Raw genomic sequence first — 15896 nt, 5'->3', positions numbered from 1 at the left:
CTCCTCGTTACCTCATCCCTCCTCCCCCTTCCCTTTTCCTCCCTCCCTACTCTCCTCCGCCATGGAAGTGCGGGGCGGAAGGCGGCTCCGTCAGCCCGGCTGAGGCTCCCGCTCCCTGCCGAGGCCGGGAGGAGCAGCCCGGCTGCTGCGGCCCTTCCTGCCGCTCCCTGACCGCCGGAGCTCAGCTCCGTGCCGCTGCCCTCCTCTCCTTCCCGCCGCTGCCCTCTCCGTCAGGGCTGCCCTGTGTCGGGAGGCTGCTCTCGGGGTTCTCTCCCCTCTCTCGTTATCCCTGGAGCCTCCCAGGTTTGTGCTGCTCAGCCCATGGCCCTTCCCCGCCTGCTGCGGGTGCTGCCCCGGGCGCTGCCGGCCCTGGCCCGGGCTCTGCACCGAGCGGTACCGGGGGTCCCAGGTGAGAACCGAGGGTTTGGTTGTGGTCCCGACGCCTCTTTTGGGGTTTGCCTTGGGTTTTGGTTTGGTTTGGTTTCCTTTTTTTTTTTGAGGGTGGATGCAGGTCACGGTGGGCTGCAGAGGACGCACTCGTGATTAAAGAGGTTTTTTTCCGGGTCGTTTTCACGTGGGTCTGCTCCACGTTACGGTTTTAACTCTCGGCATCTCGCAGTGGATTGTGATGCAAAGCACATCAAAACCACTTTGTCTAACTTATCCCCAGCACCCCCCCAGCTCTAATTTTCCCTTTTTTTTCCATTTCTGCAGCGCACAGTCTGTACAAACCTTGCCCTCTGCTCCTCAGCAGAACGTGATGGAGGCAGCAAGGCAGGGCAGTGCCTGCAGACACCCACACCTCTGGGGGGAACATCCTCCAGACACTGCCTTGCAGGCTGGAACCAGCACCTTCTGTGAGACGTGTTCACTTTCATAACTTAAGTCATGATGCCAGCTACATTTGGGTCTGCAGAAAATCTTCTGTAGTCATGGCTTAGGCCTTTTTACCATTATTTGCAGTTAGGAAACTTCGGATGATGCCCAGCTAGTGGGTGTCAGGATGCTGCAGGGTGGGCTTGCCAAGCCCCTGTTCTGCTGTGTCTTCAGGTGTGGGGTTGTTTGGGTGCCTCAGGACTCAGCTGCAGCTTTCCTTTCCCTTAAATTTGCAGGGCAGTGGTTTGCAGCAGGACTGTTCAGATTCCTGTATGAAAGCTGGACTGAGACACAGTAATTAAAAATCCCCTTAAAAATCGTTCAGAATAATTTCATAACTGTGTTTATGTCCTATGGTCACAGGGGTTGTACTGGAGGTACCTGAAGTAAGTCATTTCTTTGTGTATGTCTAAAGCATATTGGTGGTTGTGGGAGCTCTGGCTGTTTTGCCTGGCTTGTCTGCACGAATCACAGAAGAAATTATTATTTTTATTCAAGACTTCAACAGCTTTGTCACTCGGACCAACACTTGTGGAGAGCTGCGTTCTGCTCACGTGGGACAGGAGGTCACGCTCTATGGATGGGTTCAGTACCAAAGGTGAACTCAAAGGAAAAGTGAAAGCAGAAATACTTATTTACCCCCTCCAGTGTATGTGCTAGGCACAGATTCAAACACTTTTTTTTTTAATGCTTCAGGTTTTTTTTATATCCATAGTCACTTCTCAAGTAAAAAAGGTTCAGAACTGTGCCAGATCAGATACAGATGCTAATTGACCCTCATTACAACACTGTAGAGCTGTTAAATATTATTACCCTTGTTGTATTGGAGAGAAAACAAGTAACAGCATACTTATAACAATTCTAACAGCTGTGAGCAAATACATTTTTTCATGTATTGCCCCCTAAATTTTAAGCAAATGATGCCACTTGCTTTATTGTCTCATGATGCGTATTTAAACTCAAAAGAAATATTAAGAGAAGGTAGTAAGCAGAGTGTTGATTCCATAGTCTGCTCTGGGTGGTGTGGTGTAATCACTCCTAATGGAGCTGAACATTTTGTTAAATCCATGTGAAAAGCAGTCTGCACAGAACAGTGCTCTGAAATGTTCTGTTCTGAGGATATCCTTACAAAATGGAGAGAGGCATTAGGGCTGGATGAAATCAGTGTGACTCAGAAGTCACCTTTTGCATTTTCAGCCTAGAGAGGCTGTTTTTAATCTGGCATAATTCTGCAGTGGTGTTTTTTAGGTGGTCTTGAGCATCTTTTTTTTTGAACAACTAAGGCTGGAGTTCCAGGAAACAGAGTTAGGATTATGGCAGTGAGGTTGTTGCCCTCTTGCTTTTGAAGTCAGCCAGTGTGTGGTGTTTGACAGCTTCTTGATTGTGTTTGGATTTATTCTTTTTGTTGTATCCATGTGAGCTTCAGTTTTGTTGCTTATCTGTATGTGTTTATCTGAAGGAGCAGGAGATGGCACGTGTTCATAATCCCTGCTCTGCAGGGATTTATATTCAAATAAATATTCTGGATTAATATTCAAATTTAAATCCTGCCACTCCTGGGTGTTTGCACGGTGCTTGTCTGTGGCTGGGCAAAATAGGAAACAAATTGTTCAGATAGGATTCAGGTGTGGGAAAAGTATTTGTACGTTCATTACTTGGAAATACTTTGAGAAGAGATACAAGGCAAGATACAAGGTACAGAAAGTAGCCAGTTGCCACATGCTTTGTCTTAAAAAACCAGGAGACTGCTGAGTTGTTGAAATAACATTTTCCTTTTGTGTTTTTCATGGATCAGACAAGGCCTGTTTCTAATTCTGAGGGATTTCCAGGGACTGACCCAGATCGTAATTCCACAGGATGAGGTAAGTGCTACCAAAATATTGAGTCTCTTTTGTTTTGGGTTTTATTTTTGCTTTTGTTTTGTGCTTTGGGTCTCTCAGTCATGGAGAGCAGAAAGGTACTTGGGAGCCTGGAGTGCTCAGAGTCACAAGTAGACCTAAGCATTATGAGAGCACTGATCTGACACCTCAGAGGGAACATTAATGCTGTTTCCTGTGCATCGTGAGGAATACAAAATGATAAAATGAGGCCCTTGAGCATGGGGCACTTGTCTTGTGCTTTGAATTTCTGTGAGATGTTGGCATCTTCTTGCAGGCACATTCCCACGTGAAGAAGCTCTTGTCTAGTGCCCCAGTGGAGTCTGTTGTGAGAGTGACTGGAATTGTGTCCCCTCGTCCCCCAGGGCAGGAGAACCCGGTGAGAAAATGGGAGTCTCTCAGGGTTTTTATTCCCTCTGGAAAAGAGCACTGGAGAGCAGGAATTTGGGGGGGTTTGCCATGGGTTCTGGGTGTGGGGCAGCCTGTTATCAGGTACTGTGAGGAAAAGAACTATGACACATAACCTAGGAGCACCTCAGAGCACATCAGACACTCAGCAATGAAGTTGGATTCCTTTGAAAGGATAATGGGGAGCTTTTCCATGCTCTCAGAGTGGGGCTGAGATAATTTCTTTCTCATGAAAACAAATGTCATTATATGTTCTACAGCATGTGATGTCCTTTTTCTCACTGGTGATAGATTTTGCAGCTCTAGTTGTTTGGGAAACAGAGGTCTAACAGCTTTGCTTCATGTTGTGCATTCCTCAGCTCTCACTGTAATTAGCCACAGATTGCTCTGTTACAGTTGTATGGATCCCATCATTGGCAGGCCTGAAAAGAGAACCTGGGTTTTTGGGTTTTTCACCATGTTTTTTTTCTCAGATGGCAGGTTTTGGGGTTGTTTTTTTTTTTTTTTTGCTATGACCATTTACAGATGGCCATAAATAATGCAGGCTTCAAGCCATGCTTTTATTTCTTTTAATCATGTATCATTTTGTGTGATGCTGCTAATGCACAGTAAAGTGCATTCTGCATGGTTTCATTGAGGCTAATGGAACAAGTGTTTTGTCCAAATGCATGTGCCCTAGAAATCTGTGCCTGGCTGGTCCTCTGTGCCCATCATGGCTTTCAAAGGCAAATGAACAGGAGTTATCTTTCTTGGAGAGATGATCAGTATAGTACTGGGAAAGACCATCCCATCTTTCATAAGGTGTTTTTCTGAACAGAAGGGAAATCTGTGTGAAATCTCTCCTTGAGAGAAGTTCTCTGAGTTACACTGTGTTAGAAGGCAGGGAGGATAATCACATGGGTTTCTTTTCTTTTCCCTTAACCATCTGTGAAATACCCTTGTCTAATTGTTTTCTCCACATTTTGAATCTATTTTTTTTCATGCCTTTTTAATCCAGAAAATGCCAACAGGGGATATTGAAGTGAAGGCAGAGACTGCAGAGATCCTAAACTCCTCCAAGAAGCTACCTTTTGAACTCAAGGATTTTGTCAAGGTGTCTGTGTTTTTCTAATAAATTGGGAATGTGATGACAAAACATCTGAGAGCTCCATTTGGTTCTCTCAGCTCTTCTTGGAAGGGAGGGTGGTATTTAAAATAGAGGTACTGTGTAGTAGCTCTGAGGATGTATTTCTGATGAGAGGTAATCAGAAAGCAGGGCTTGAATGATTCCAGTGCACAGGGTTTTCAGATATCATTGTTAGTGTGGATGGTAAAGGGAAGAGTGAAAGAAATCAGGCTATGCTGGCTTTTTTGGGAGGGTGAAACACAACCTGTCAACGTGCTGCTTTGTTTTAAGGCCAGGGTGCTCACTCTTCTCTGGACAGCCAGAGGATTTTCTCCCTCTGTAAGTACACAGTCTCCTCAGAGGTTTAGGTTTTGGTGCAGGTGGTGTCTTTGTGCATGGTGCAGGAGAGGCATCACTGTTAACTGAAGATAGCTGTGCTGTTCAGAGTGTGACTGATGCATTGGTGTTGGAATTGGAAGAACTAGGTCCTGTTATTTCTCTGTTACAGGTCCTGGATGATTCCCATCAGCTGCTATACTTTTTACCTGTCTGTAATAAGGGTTTATCACCATGTAGTTGTTACTTTAGATCTGTATGTGACACTGCTTCTCTGCCTTTAGGTACTTCCCCAAAAGTTTTAGGTACTTCCCCAAAAAAATCACGAGGAAGAATGTTTCAGTCTGTTGCAGTGGACTGTGAATAAGGAGGGCTGAAATCCTGAGCTTTATTGAGGCTTATTTTTGGTCTGCTGGTGTTTTTTCAGAGTAATGGCATGGAGGGAAACCCACCCAGTGGCTGATGCTCATCTCTATAGGTTATGGGCAGTGGGTGGGTCATGGCAATGGAGCAGGGTCCTTTTTTAGCATCTGCCTTTTGTCCTGTGACTTTAGGAAGCAGCTTCACTGGGCGTGTAATTTGAATTTTGTCTGTTAAGCCCAGTTCTCTCCTCCTCAGAAGTCAGAGGCCCTGCGGATGCAGTATCGCTACTTGGACCTGCGCAGCTTCCCCCTGCAGCACAACCTGAGGCTGAGGTCCCAGGTGGTGATGAGGATGAGGGAATTCCTCTGTAACCTCCATGGTAAGAGCCTGCTGGGAGCACAGTGGGCAGCAAACACCATTTTAGCCCTCCCTTCCTCTGCTGGGAGAGGCTGTGAATCAGCTTGCCAGTCCAAGCTGGTCCCACTTGTTAAGGATGTGTCTGCTTGCTGTGGGGTCTTCAGAGGGATCCCAACAGAGGGATGTTGGGAGGTCTGAAGAACAAAGTAGGTTGGAATCTCTCAGCCTGCCCCAAATAAGTTGTTTGGAGTGAGCTGTGTGCAGTGAGGGAAGGCCTTCTGCAGGCAGTTGTTTTCTTTTGGTGAGCCAACTTGTGGTGTGTCAAAGGGATGGATTTCTGGTAGGCCTTTTGCTTATCTTGAAGTCAGGAGGTGCCTTCTGGAACAGTAAAGCCTAGTTCAAAATGGATAGGTTTGTAGCCTATCTGGAGTCCTCCTTTATCAACAGATCTGGAAGGATGAACAGACCAGAGCTTTCAAATCTGTCATTAAACAAGTTATTCTGAGAAGCATCAGACTCTGTAGATTTTGAGGCTCCAGGGCATGCTGGATGAGCTGTTTTGCAGACTAACCCTGCACTTAGTGCCACACCAGTTCCTCCTGTGTGTCTGAAGCAAATGTTTGTTCTTCAGGGTTTGTGGATGTAGAAACTCCAACTCTCTTCAAAAGGACCCCAGGGGTATGTATTCTCTTAGTAATACCTTTAGCCTCCTGCAGTTCATGGTTGAATTTTTGTCACTAGCTACTCTGCCTTCATTGCTGTTCCCTCACTGAGCTCCTGTGCAGGTTTTTGTTATGATAAATGCATGCTTGTGAACGTAGAGGGTGTGGAAGGGAAGAGGTGGCATCTTGAGTTGGGTGTAATTTTCTTCGAGGCACTTTTCTCTGCCAGGGAATTGAGGCTGCCTCCCTGCTGAGCCATGAAAGCTTTGCTCTTGTTTTGGATGCCAGGGAGCAAAAGAATTCCTTGTGCCCTCGAGGGAAGCTGGCAAGTTCTACTCTCTGCCTCAGAGTCCTCAGCAGTTCAAGCAGCTCCTCATGGTTGGAGGCCTGGACAGGTAAGTGGTTTTTGGACTCCTGTCCTCTGCATGTCCTGTCCAAGGTTTTAGGTACTTCCCCAAAATCTTACTGTCCAAGGGTACTGTGTTTGGGAGAGGAATAAATCCTTGGGGCTTTCCAGGTAAGCCCAGAGCCTTTTCCCCTCAGCCATGATGCCTCTCTGCAGTAGGAAATGGATCCTATTTGGGGGCTGAAACCTTCACTGTTGGTTGTTTTCAGTGGAAACCTGATCTGGTTGTGCCTGAAGGGCAGAAAATCAGGGGCATGATAGAAGCCTTTCCAAGGGTAACCTACAGAACTATCAGAGATGAGTCTGAGCAGCTCAGCAGGACTGAGATGTGGGAAGTGTGTTCTCAGGGTGCATGAGTGCAAAGCTTTTAACTGGGCTTGTTCCTCCAGATCAGACTGAAGGAGAGGGAAACAGTTGTTCATGCAGAGAACTGCAGCCCAGGGTTTGCTTGTGAGTGAGTTTTGTGTGGCCCTTGGTGTGCAGTCCAGGTTTGGAGCAGAAGGTGGGAAAGGGGTTGTGTGTGGCCCTGCTGGGACACAGCTCCCTGGGGACCTCCCTACCTCCAGCTCTGGAGATGATAGAGCTGCTGAGACAGTTGTTTTTTCTCAAAATCCCAGGCTTTTGAGGGGATGGGTACAACCAGGGCCACGATCATCAGCTGCAAAGGGAACAGACCTTTTTATTAATTTTTTTAATGATAAATTCTATAGGCACAACTTAATTTAGGGTGCTTTAAATTGCTGCCTAAGGGAAGTGCTGTTGCAGGTACTTCCAGGTTGCTCGCTGCTACCGAGATGAAGGCTCACGACCTGACAGGCAGCCTGAGTTCACCCAGGTAACCACCTCACCCCACCTTTTGCCCTCCCCTCACTCCAGACAGCTCGTGCTCTTTTCCCATCTGATGCCCTGCTTTCTGCCAGCTTTTGTGCTGCCCGGGGGGCACGGTGTTGTTTGCAGATGCAGCCCCCTCGGAGCTGTTATGGATGTGCCTGGAGTGGGTGCTGTCCCTGACTGACTCCTTGGACGTGGGAGTTGTGTTGCAGTAGTGCCTGATGGTGCAACCTTGTCCTGTCCTGCTGGCTCAGGCATCCTCATCCTCAGCCTTGACATCCCAGGCAGAGTCAGCCTTGTTCATTCATCCAAGGTTTTTTGCTCTGTCCCTGTCATCATTACCTCATTCAGGTCTCTGAGGAGGTTGTTGCCTGAGTCATCTGCAGTGAGCTCAGAAGCACACACACCCTCAGTCTGATGCAATCATCCTGTGCTTTTCTGTAGTATAATTTTTTATGCTGTATTTTGTAATTAAAAGCTGCAAGTGACAGTGTCAAGGCAAAACCTGTTGCTGATGTGGAATCCCCCCCTCTTGCTTTCTTTTTTTAAGATAGATATAGAGATGTCATTTGTAGACCAAGCTGGGATCCAGAGACTGATAGAAGGCCTCCTGCAATATTCCTGGCCTGAGGAAAGAGGCTCCATTACAGCTCCTTTCCCTTCCATGACATATGAGGAGGCACTGGCTGATTATGGGACAGATAAACCAGACACTCGTTTTGGGATGAAGGTGAGGATTTGCTCATTGGAAACTTGCAGTTTCTTTGGTTAAATCATGTATAGGTGATTGCTTGGAGTTCTCAATGCTGTAACTTACCCAGCATATCTATCCCATTGTTTCTGCTTTGTACAGATCATCCTTTCTTGGAGAAGAGAGGGTTTGATTATTTGTTTGTGGGAAAATGTATGTTTTTACAATATTTAGAATAAAATATAATGGAATGTTAGGCAGCAACGTGTCTTGACTGTTGTAGGAGCAGGAGTCCATGAGGGATCCCCAGATACCATAAGTGTTCTTCTGTACTGCCCTCAAAGCATACTCCTGGTCAGCATGTTTCATGAGCCAGGCTTCTCCAGCCTTTCAGTGGCCTGAAGTTACTTTCAGGATAACCAGCTGTGGCTGTCTGTACACACTGTCTGTGAAGTGAGGGTGTAAAAGTATGAAATAAGAGTACTGACAAATCTATTGAGAGGAGCTGTGCTGAGAAGCAAGAAAACATTATGTATTTCCCCAGGAATTGACTTGGGGATTTCTTTTCCAGTGCTGAGCTCCCCTGAGTGTAGTGGGATGTCACCATCTCCAGTTTTCCTGTCTTGCCTCCCAGTGGTTATTCCAGCTTGGTCCCATTCACTTGTCTGTGATCCATCTGATTTCTCTGGGCAAGGGAAAGATATCCTGGGGAATGGTGGCCAAGGTGCTAGGGCACAGGTGCAGGGTTTTTGCTTCCTGTTCCTACCACTTCTGCTTTTTCCTTCCACCTCTTCTTTTTCAGATTGTGGATCTCAGTGACTCGTTAGGGAGGTGGAACATTCAGTTTGTGCAGGATGCCCTCAGTTACCCACACGGTGCTGTCAGAGCCATTTGTATCCCTCAGGGAGTGGTGAGTGATTCCTCTGCACACTGCTTACTGTTTATGTGACATAAATAAAAAGTTAATTTGAATGCCTTTGTTGGTATGAAAATGTTCCTTGCTGTTGCTGGGGGAGTAGTGCCCTGCAGGAACATGGGATTGGCTGTGATTGGTGTCAGGTTGGGCTCAGTGGTGTTAGAAGAGGGGAATGGAGATGAGTAGGGGACAGGAATAATAAATATATCCTCCTCAGTGAAGGGAGGAAGATAGCAGAGCTGTCAGGTCCCTTGGGGATGGGGAAGCCTCTTGGGGTTTCAACTTGCTTTTCTCAAGGATGGGCCTCTCAATAACAAACTGAGCCCTGTGAGAAGAGGGTGCAATATAACCAGTTATGGCCCAGCTCTGTTCTGGACCAGTGAGAGAAAGTCAGGTGGTTCCATACCCTTCTGACGTTTGGATTTGCTGCTTTTGTGGGCAGGACTCAGGTTTTCCTAATGAGAATGTCACAGCCCAACCCCCAGGCTGGCAGTAGGTGCAGGAGATGAGCTGATGCAGCCAGGTATTCTGGCAGGGAAGTGGATTTCATCCTGGCTGCAGGCAGCTTGGCAGCTTGGGCAGTGTGGGAAAAATAAAATTCCCTGAACGCTTGAGTTTTCTTTGAGGAATAGGAGCTTCTGACCGTGGTTTTATCTTGGAATTCCTTCGTTTTGGCACAAAGTGCAAGGTCCTGGCTTCCCACGAGGGGGCACTAAGGTGTGCATTCGAGCAAGGCAAAAATGGACTCTCGGGCCCCTCTAAATGTAAGAGTTTATGGGAAAAAAAAAAAAAAAAAAAAAAAAAGAGATGCAGGTCCTCACATCTGCTGCATTTCTTTGCACGTGGGAGTCACCCCATTTGGTTTCTTTCTGTTCCTCCAAACTGAGCTGTGCCTTCCCCATCAGTGGGGGTGTCACAGCCTCACTCCTGCATGCTGGAGGCAGTTCCTGGGCACAAGGTGTATCTGCTGTCCTGCTGCACCTGCCCTGGCAGCAGGGAGAAAAACTGCAGCCAAATGTACAACCTAGAGGAGCCCTTCCTGAAAGGAGCCCCTGGAGAAGCTGCAGCTTGGTGCTGGAGGCCCTGTCCTGTTCCACAGAGCTCATGAGAAACAAAATACTGGAAACAAAAGAAGTTGAGAAGTTTAGAAGCAGCTTTGTCAGTAGATTTGAATCCTGGCAATGCTTGCCATGTATTTTGTTGATGTTTAATATGCCTTCTTCTGCTCTTTTCCTAGAGATATCTTAAAAAGAAAGATTTGCAGTCACTAAAGGAGTCTGCAAAATCCCAGTTTAACCAGGTGAGACAGAAACACTGCTGTGGCACTGGGAATGGTGAATGGCAAGGGATGTGTAGAGGCATTTGCAAATAGGGAAGGGTAAAAGAGCAGTTTTTAATGCCTGAGTCTGTGGCTGAGCATGTGGTGCTTCAAGGCAGGAGGGGGCAGCACTGGACTGAGGTCACTCTTTGTCTTTCTTCAGGAAATCGTGGAAATTATCTGCAGACCTGATGGAAGCTTGAAGTCTCTTCTCACAAAGTTTCTTGGTGAGAAGCAGCAGTCAGAGCTTATCCAGGTGCTGAACATGCAGGTGGATGATGTGGTGCTGCTGGCAGCTGGTGAACACAAGCAAGTGGTAGGAAACACTTGTTGGGTGGTTATGCAAGTTGAATGCTGCTTTCAATGGCTTTGATGTTATCAGAGTCCAATTTGGTCTAATTCTTCTTATTAATACAAGAGGTAATCATCTGATTCTGTGTTTCTCTGGAGCTAAAGCAGAAACTGTTTATGTAATGCATGAAGTGGACCTGTTGCTTTTATTTCCCCCAAATTCTGGAAAAAACTCCTAACTGAAATGAAGGCTGGAATATAAAACAAGAACAGATCAGTGCCTTTTTTTTTTTTTTCTCAATTTTTAAACTATTGAACAGTGGTTGGAAAACAAGGTCAGGTAGGTAACTTTGTCTGCCATGAACAGATGAGTGGAGCACAGCTGCTGCTTAGAACCTTCTCTGTGTTGCTGCCAGCAGGCACTGCCTCCCCAGCACTGCTTTGTCACCAGGTTCCTGCTTGCTTGGTACCCAACATTTTGTCATCTCCTCTTTCTGTGCCTTCATTTCCACACTCTGCAGAATGCAGATCTTACCTCTACTTGCCCAGTTAATCCACATTTGGGTAGACCTTGAAGTTAGTCTGGGGCAGTTCTCTGAAGATGGGAAATTAGGAAGAAAATGAGGTTTCCAGCTCCTCACTCACCTTCCTTTGTCCAATCCCAGAGAGCTGCTGCTGCCTCAGCAGGAAGGTGATGCTCTTTAAGAGACAAGGCAAAAGTGATTAAGGCAAATTGATGAATTACAACTGATGGTGCCTGTGATACTGCCTTTATCAAACACCTTCCCTGGCTGCCCCTGTCTCATTCTCTCCCTTCCTTTGCAGTGCTCTGCCTTGGGGAGCCTCAGGTTGGGGAGTGCTGACCTCCTTGAAGCAGCTGGCTTGGTGCTCCGTGATCCTGCAGCTTTTCACTTTCTGTGGGTGGTAGATTTCCCCCTTTTCCTCCCCAAGGAAGAGAATTCCACTGAACTGGAATCTGCTCATCACCCCTTCACTGCACCTCATCCCTCGGATGCCCACCTCCTCTATTCTGATCCCACAAAGGTAACTGGCTTCATGTGTCAGGCTGTGTGGCGTGGAGAACCAGGCAAATAGCAGCTGGTTTTAGTGTAAAAAAGGCTTTTAAGTTTCCTAGGACTGCATATTGTACAGGTCTGTTTGGAAGAGATGGCTTCCATATTGCTCCACGTGGCAACTGTCCATGTGTGCCCTGCTGAAAGGGGCTGACAGAAAAGAGCTGCTTAAGGGCAGGAGTCGTGGTCTGACCTGTGTTGCTTCAGGTTTTGATGAGCTTTGTAAAAGGTTCTGTACTATTCCCAGCCTGTGCCCCTGACAGGACAGGTACCTGGGCTGCAAGGTGCCACTGAGTGGTGTTGCAGGATGTCATGGCTTCAGTCCCTGGGTTTTTGCTGCCTGTGTGCACGGGGGTGCCAGATGCAGCTGTGCCTTGCCAGGGTGCTTGGTTTCTTCCTGCAGGTCCGTAGCCAACACTATGACCTCGTGCTGAATGGCTGTGAAGTTGGAGGTGGCTCCATCAGGATTCACAGTGCAGAGCTGCAGCGTTTTGTGCTGGAGAAAGTGCTGAAGGTAACACCTAGGGGTGCCTCTAACCTCCTCTTGGAGGTTAAAATGCTTAATTTAGCCACTTCCAGTGCTGAAAGAAGCTTCTGTGGTTCTTCACACACAATTTTGCAGGAGGACTCTGAGGTACTTTCCCATCTGCTTCAGGCACTGGAGTTTGGAGCTCCACCTCATGGAGGAATTGCTTTAGGTAAGTGCTCTGTAGCTCTTCAGGATGCAGGTGTGTTGTGACTCTTGGTTTCCTTGGCTTTTTTTTCATGTTACATCCCCAGAGCAAGCTTCATGCTTGTTAGAAAAAGCCTTGTCTCCTCCTGACAGAGATGGCTGTTGTGTTGGTGGTGTTTGGTGATGTTACCACCATGGTAATTACCATCATGGGGGTTTACACAGTGCTTCCATCTCTGTAGCTGCTTTCTCCAAGAAAACAGAGGCCTGGGACAGCATGATAATTTTGTGTTTCATGTCCTGGGTCATTGCCACAACCTTGCCCTCTCATCCTCAAAGTCTTTCAGTCTTTGTTCACCTCTTCCTTACCTTTTTTTTTTTTTTTTTCCTTCCTTCCCCACTAATCCAGAGAGCTAAACTGGCAGTTAAGTAGCTCCCTGGTCTGGCTCAGCATGGACTTGGTACCTGTGCCAGCAGAGGAGAACGTGGGACACCAGAGTCAGGGGGAGGAGGAGGCAGCAGCAGTGCTGAGCTAGGCTGGCATAAGCTGTTGTGGAATGGCATCCTTGGAAGTCACTGCAGTGCTCTGTACAGCATTGTAGCAGTGTCAGGCTTTTTTCTTAGAACCTTGCAAGTTTGTGGTTTTGAAAAAGAAAAAAAGCAAAAAAAAAAAAACCAAAAAAACCCAACAAAGCTCACCAAAACAACATCTTCCCCTAAAAAACCAAACCAAACCAAAGTTGGAATTTTAACCTGTGGACTTCCACTGTGATTTTCCTCCATCAGATTACCCAGAGGCTGTTGTTCTTTTTCTGAATTCCTCCTGGTTCTTGTGACCCTTCAGAACTGGTTGACCAGTGGGTTTGTTTGTGCAGAGCTGTGACTGTTCCTACAGCTCAGCTGCCCTGGCTTGTTACACTCTCTTTGCAAAGGCCCTGCTTCTGTCTTACAGCCCTTGGTGTGCTGCAGCATTTTTTATAATACTGAAATGCTTACTTTTGCTGTTTTTTTCTGCTCTTCAGACAACACTGCTTTTCTGTTACTGATCAAAATTAACTTTTCCCCTTAACTTGTTTCAGTTTTATATTTCAACCTTACCAATGTCACCTACCCCCTCTTTCTGGTTTTGGTTTTTTTTTTTTTTGTTTTTTTTTTTTGATTTAGAGGAAGTTTTACAGGGCCATAACTCAAGTGGTTCACCAGTTTGCTTTCTGCTTCCAGGACTTGACAGGCTGATCTCTCTCATTGTTGATGCTCCAAGTATCAGAGATGTCATTGCTTTCCCCAAATCCTTCAGGGGACGGGACCTGATGGGCAATGCTCCAGACTATGTCACTCCAGAAGAACTAGAGCCATATCACATCCAAGTTTCCTGGCCTCTTGAAGAAAAAGAGGCAAAGCAAAACTGACTTCAAGGCAGTGCTGGGAGCTGGTGTGTTTAAGCAGAGCTAGATACAGCTTATTAGCACTAGGATGCAGCTCAGGAAATACCAGCAGGGATGGGGGGTAGTGCAAACCCCACTGTCCCAGAGCAGTTTCAGGACTTGCTGGAGTCCCCAGCAGGGATTCACCTTTGGTTTGGTAATAGGAAGGAGGAGCAGAAAAATGAAAGAGCATAATTTCAGCATGGGATATTGAGGATGTTGGCTGTGGGGTATCATATTGAAGTGACAATGGGATCTAATTTTTTTTCCCTACCCTTTGTTAAATGGTTTCTCCTCTCCTCTGGGGGAGATGGTGTCAGCTTCCCTGGCAGAGGGTTGGTATTGCTCCTGGGCACTGTTAGCTGAGCACTGCTGCAATAAATAGAGCAGTGTGGGTCTGGGCTCACTTCACAGCAAAACTTCAGTGAAACCAGCAGCTTGCCTCGTGCTGGAGGATACGTGATCATCCAGAACTTGCCACGGGGGGGTTGTGTGCAACTGTGTTCTCTCTGTAAAGAGGAGAAGTGTCTTTATTATTTGTTGTCCCTGTAACACTCGTCAAAGAGGTGATGCTCTGTCCTTGGGGCCTGTGGTCCTGGTGCTTTTCAGCACACTGAGTTTGTATGGATGGAAATAAAGCTAATCTGGTAATGTGATGACTGAGCTGGGCTCTGGGCTCTGGGCTCTGGGCTCTGGGCTCTGGGCTTTGGGCTCTGGGCTTTGGGCTCTGGGCTCTGGGCTCTGGGCTCTGGGCTCTGGGCTCTGGGCTTTGGGCTTTGGCCTTTGGGCTCTGGGCTCTGGGCTCTGGGCTCTGGGCTCTGGGCTTTGGGCTCTGGGCTTTGGGCTTTGGGCTTTGGGCTTTGGGCTTTGGGCTCTGGGCTTTGGGCTTTGGGCTTTGGGCTTTGGGCTTTGGGCTCTGGGCTCTGGGCTCTGGGTTTTGGGCTCTGGGCTCTGGCCTTTGGGTTTTGGCCTTTGGGTTTTGGCCTTTGGGTTTTGGCCTTTGGGTTTTGGCCTTTGGGTTTTGGCCTTTGGGTTTTGGCCTTTGGGTTTTGGCCTTTGGGCTTTGGGCTTTGGGCTTTGGGCTTTGGGCTCTGGGCTCTGGGCTTCCTCTACAAGGGCAAGCAGCCTGGATTTCTGTTACCTCTGGGTTCTTCAGGAGATGCCAGGGAATCTGTGACAACACAAATGGATTCCCAGTCCTGTTTGGGTCTCCTGGTCCTGCTGGCACTGCAGGGAGTGATGAAGCAGCAGGCAGTCCTTGCTCTGTTCATCCCTGGCTCGCAGCAGGACGGCCCCAGGGCAGGACCTGCTGAGCACTGGATGAAGTTTTGGGCTTTAGCAGCACTTGGGTCTGCTCTGCAGTGCATCGCGGGCTCTCTGCACTCCAGGAGGTTCTCTGAGCTGGGAAGGAAGCAGGGAATTAGCAGAGAATTGCTGGGGGGAAAGGAGGAAGGTGAGGGAGCACCTGAACAAGGATGGCACCAAGGGAGAGGTGCTGTGTCCCACTGGGCTGGGCAGCAGGAGGCACCTGCCAGGGAGTGGCAGAGCTCAGAGGGAAGGAAGGAAGCTGTGTCAGAGCTGAGGCTGAGCTGAAGCCTTCTACAAGATAGGATCTGGAGATCTGGACATCCTGTCTTGTGGTCCTGAGCTGCTCTGAGGGTTTGGAGCCAGCTGAGCCCCCACGCTGTGGGGTAAGGGTGGGCACCAGTGGGTAACTGGTGGGGCTGGGGATTGGGTAACTGGTGGGAAGGATTGTCACTCATAGGATTATCACTCTTCCATTGAGTGCCCTGGGCTAAAATCACCATCCAGAGGTAAGGAAGAGCAGAGCTGCTACTTTGCTGATAATAAGACGTGGGATTTATGTGTTTAAAAAGAAATCTTAAAGCCTTTCTTACCTCCTATTGTGATAGCCTGGAGCATGGGCAAATAATAATTAAAAAAAACCCCTAGCAACCCAAACCAGAAAAACCAATTCATTCCTGGATTGTGTTCCCATTCATCCCAGCCAAACACTGGGAGTTCCTTAATTTTTTTTATCTTGTATGAGCCATCCAATCTTACCTTGGAGTTAATTCACCTTTGGTTTTTTGCCTTTATTTTTTTCCTCTGAGTAGAAACTGTCAGTAACAGAGTAAAGATCAGTTTTCAGAGAGGAGCTGAGCTGAAAACTGGATCCCAAAGCAGATGCATGTTAAAAATATTTTTTTTTTCTTGGTGTTGATGTTTTTGAAGGGGTGAGTCACCTTGTGAGAGTGGTAACATTTTTGTTCCCTTAACTCGTAAGTG

At 47.4% G+C, this 15896-nt stretch overlaps 1 protein-coding gene across 3 annotated transcripts; it reads left to right on the top strand.

Moving 5' to 3' along the window:
• Positions 1-7: 7 nt before the first annotated feature.
• LOC139799410 (aspartate--tRNA ligase, mitochondrial-like) lies at positions 8-14263 on the top strand. 3 transcript variants are annotated; one of them, XM_071751425.1, is made up of 17 exons: positions 9-409; positions 1375-1474; positions 2672-2738; positions 3031-3132; positions 4159-4254; positions 5221-5344; positions 5954-6000; positions 6273-6379; positions 7156-7225; positions 7772-7951; positions 8715-8822; positions 10066-10128; positions 10310-10462; positions 11263-11481; positions 11914-12024; positions 12133-12208; positions 13405-14263. In XM_071751425.1, the coding sequence occupies exons 1-17, from the start codon at positions 322-324 to the stop codon at positions 13590-13592; spliced, it is 1899 nt and encodes a 632-aa protein (XP_071607526.1). In that variant the 5' UTR covers positions 9-321; the 3' UTR covers positions 13593-14263. The 3 variants fall into 3 exon arrangements, with proteins under 3 accessions (XP_071607528.1, XP_071607526.1, XP_071607527.1); XM_071751426.1 differs by lacking the exon at positions 8715-8822; XM_071751427.1 differs by lacking the exons at positions 8715-8822; positions 10066-10128; positions 10310-10462 and having other exon boundaries at positions 8-409.
• The last annotated feature ends 1633 nt before the right edge of the window (positions 14264-15896 follow it).

This window comes from Heliangelus exortis, chromosome 8, assembly GCF_036169615.1.
Source record: "Heliangelus exortis chromosome 8, bHelExo1.hap1, whole genome shotgun sequence".
NCBI classification, from domain to species: domain Eukaryota; kingdom Metazoa; phylum Chordata; class Aves; order Apodiformes; family Trochilidae; genus Heliangelus; species Heliangelus exortis.
Note: the sequence above shows the minus strand (reverse complement) of the source record. Positions and strands in the feature narration are given on the sequence as shown.

Bases quoted from the DNA above. Each gene is read 5' to 3' on its own strand.
- LOC139799410 (XM_071751425.1), top strand. From the start codon at position 322: ATGGCCCTTCCCCGCCTGCTGCGGGTGCTGCCCCGGGCGCTGCCGGCC. The intron at 2,739-3,030 runs GTAAGTGCTACC...ATCTTCTTGCAG, and splicing joins TCGTAATTCCACAGGATGAG to GCACATTCCCACGTGAAGAA. The intron at 7,952-8,714 runs GTGAGGATTTGC...CTTCTTTTTCAG, and splicing joins ACACTCGTTTTGGGATGAAG to ATTGTGGATCTCAGTGACTC.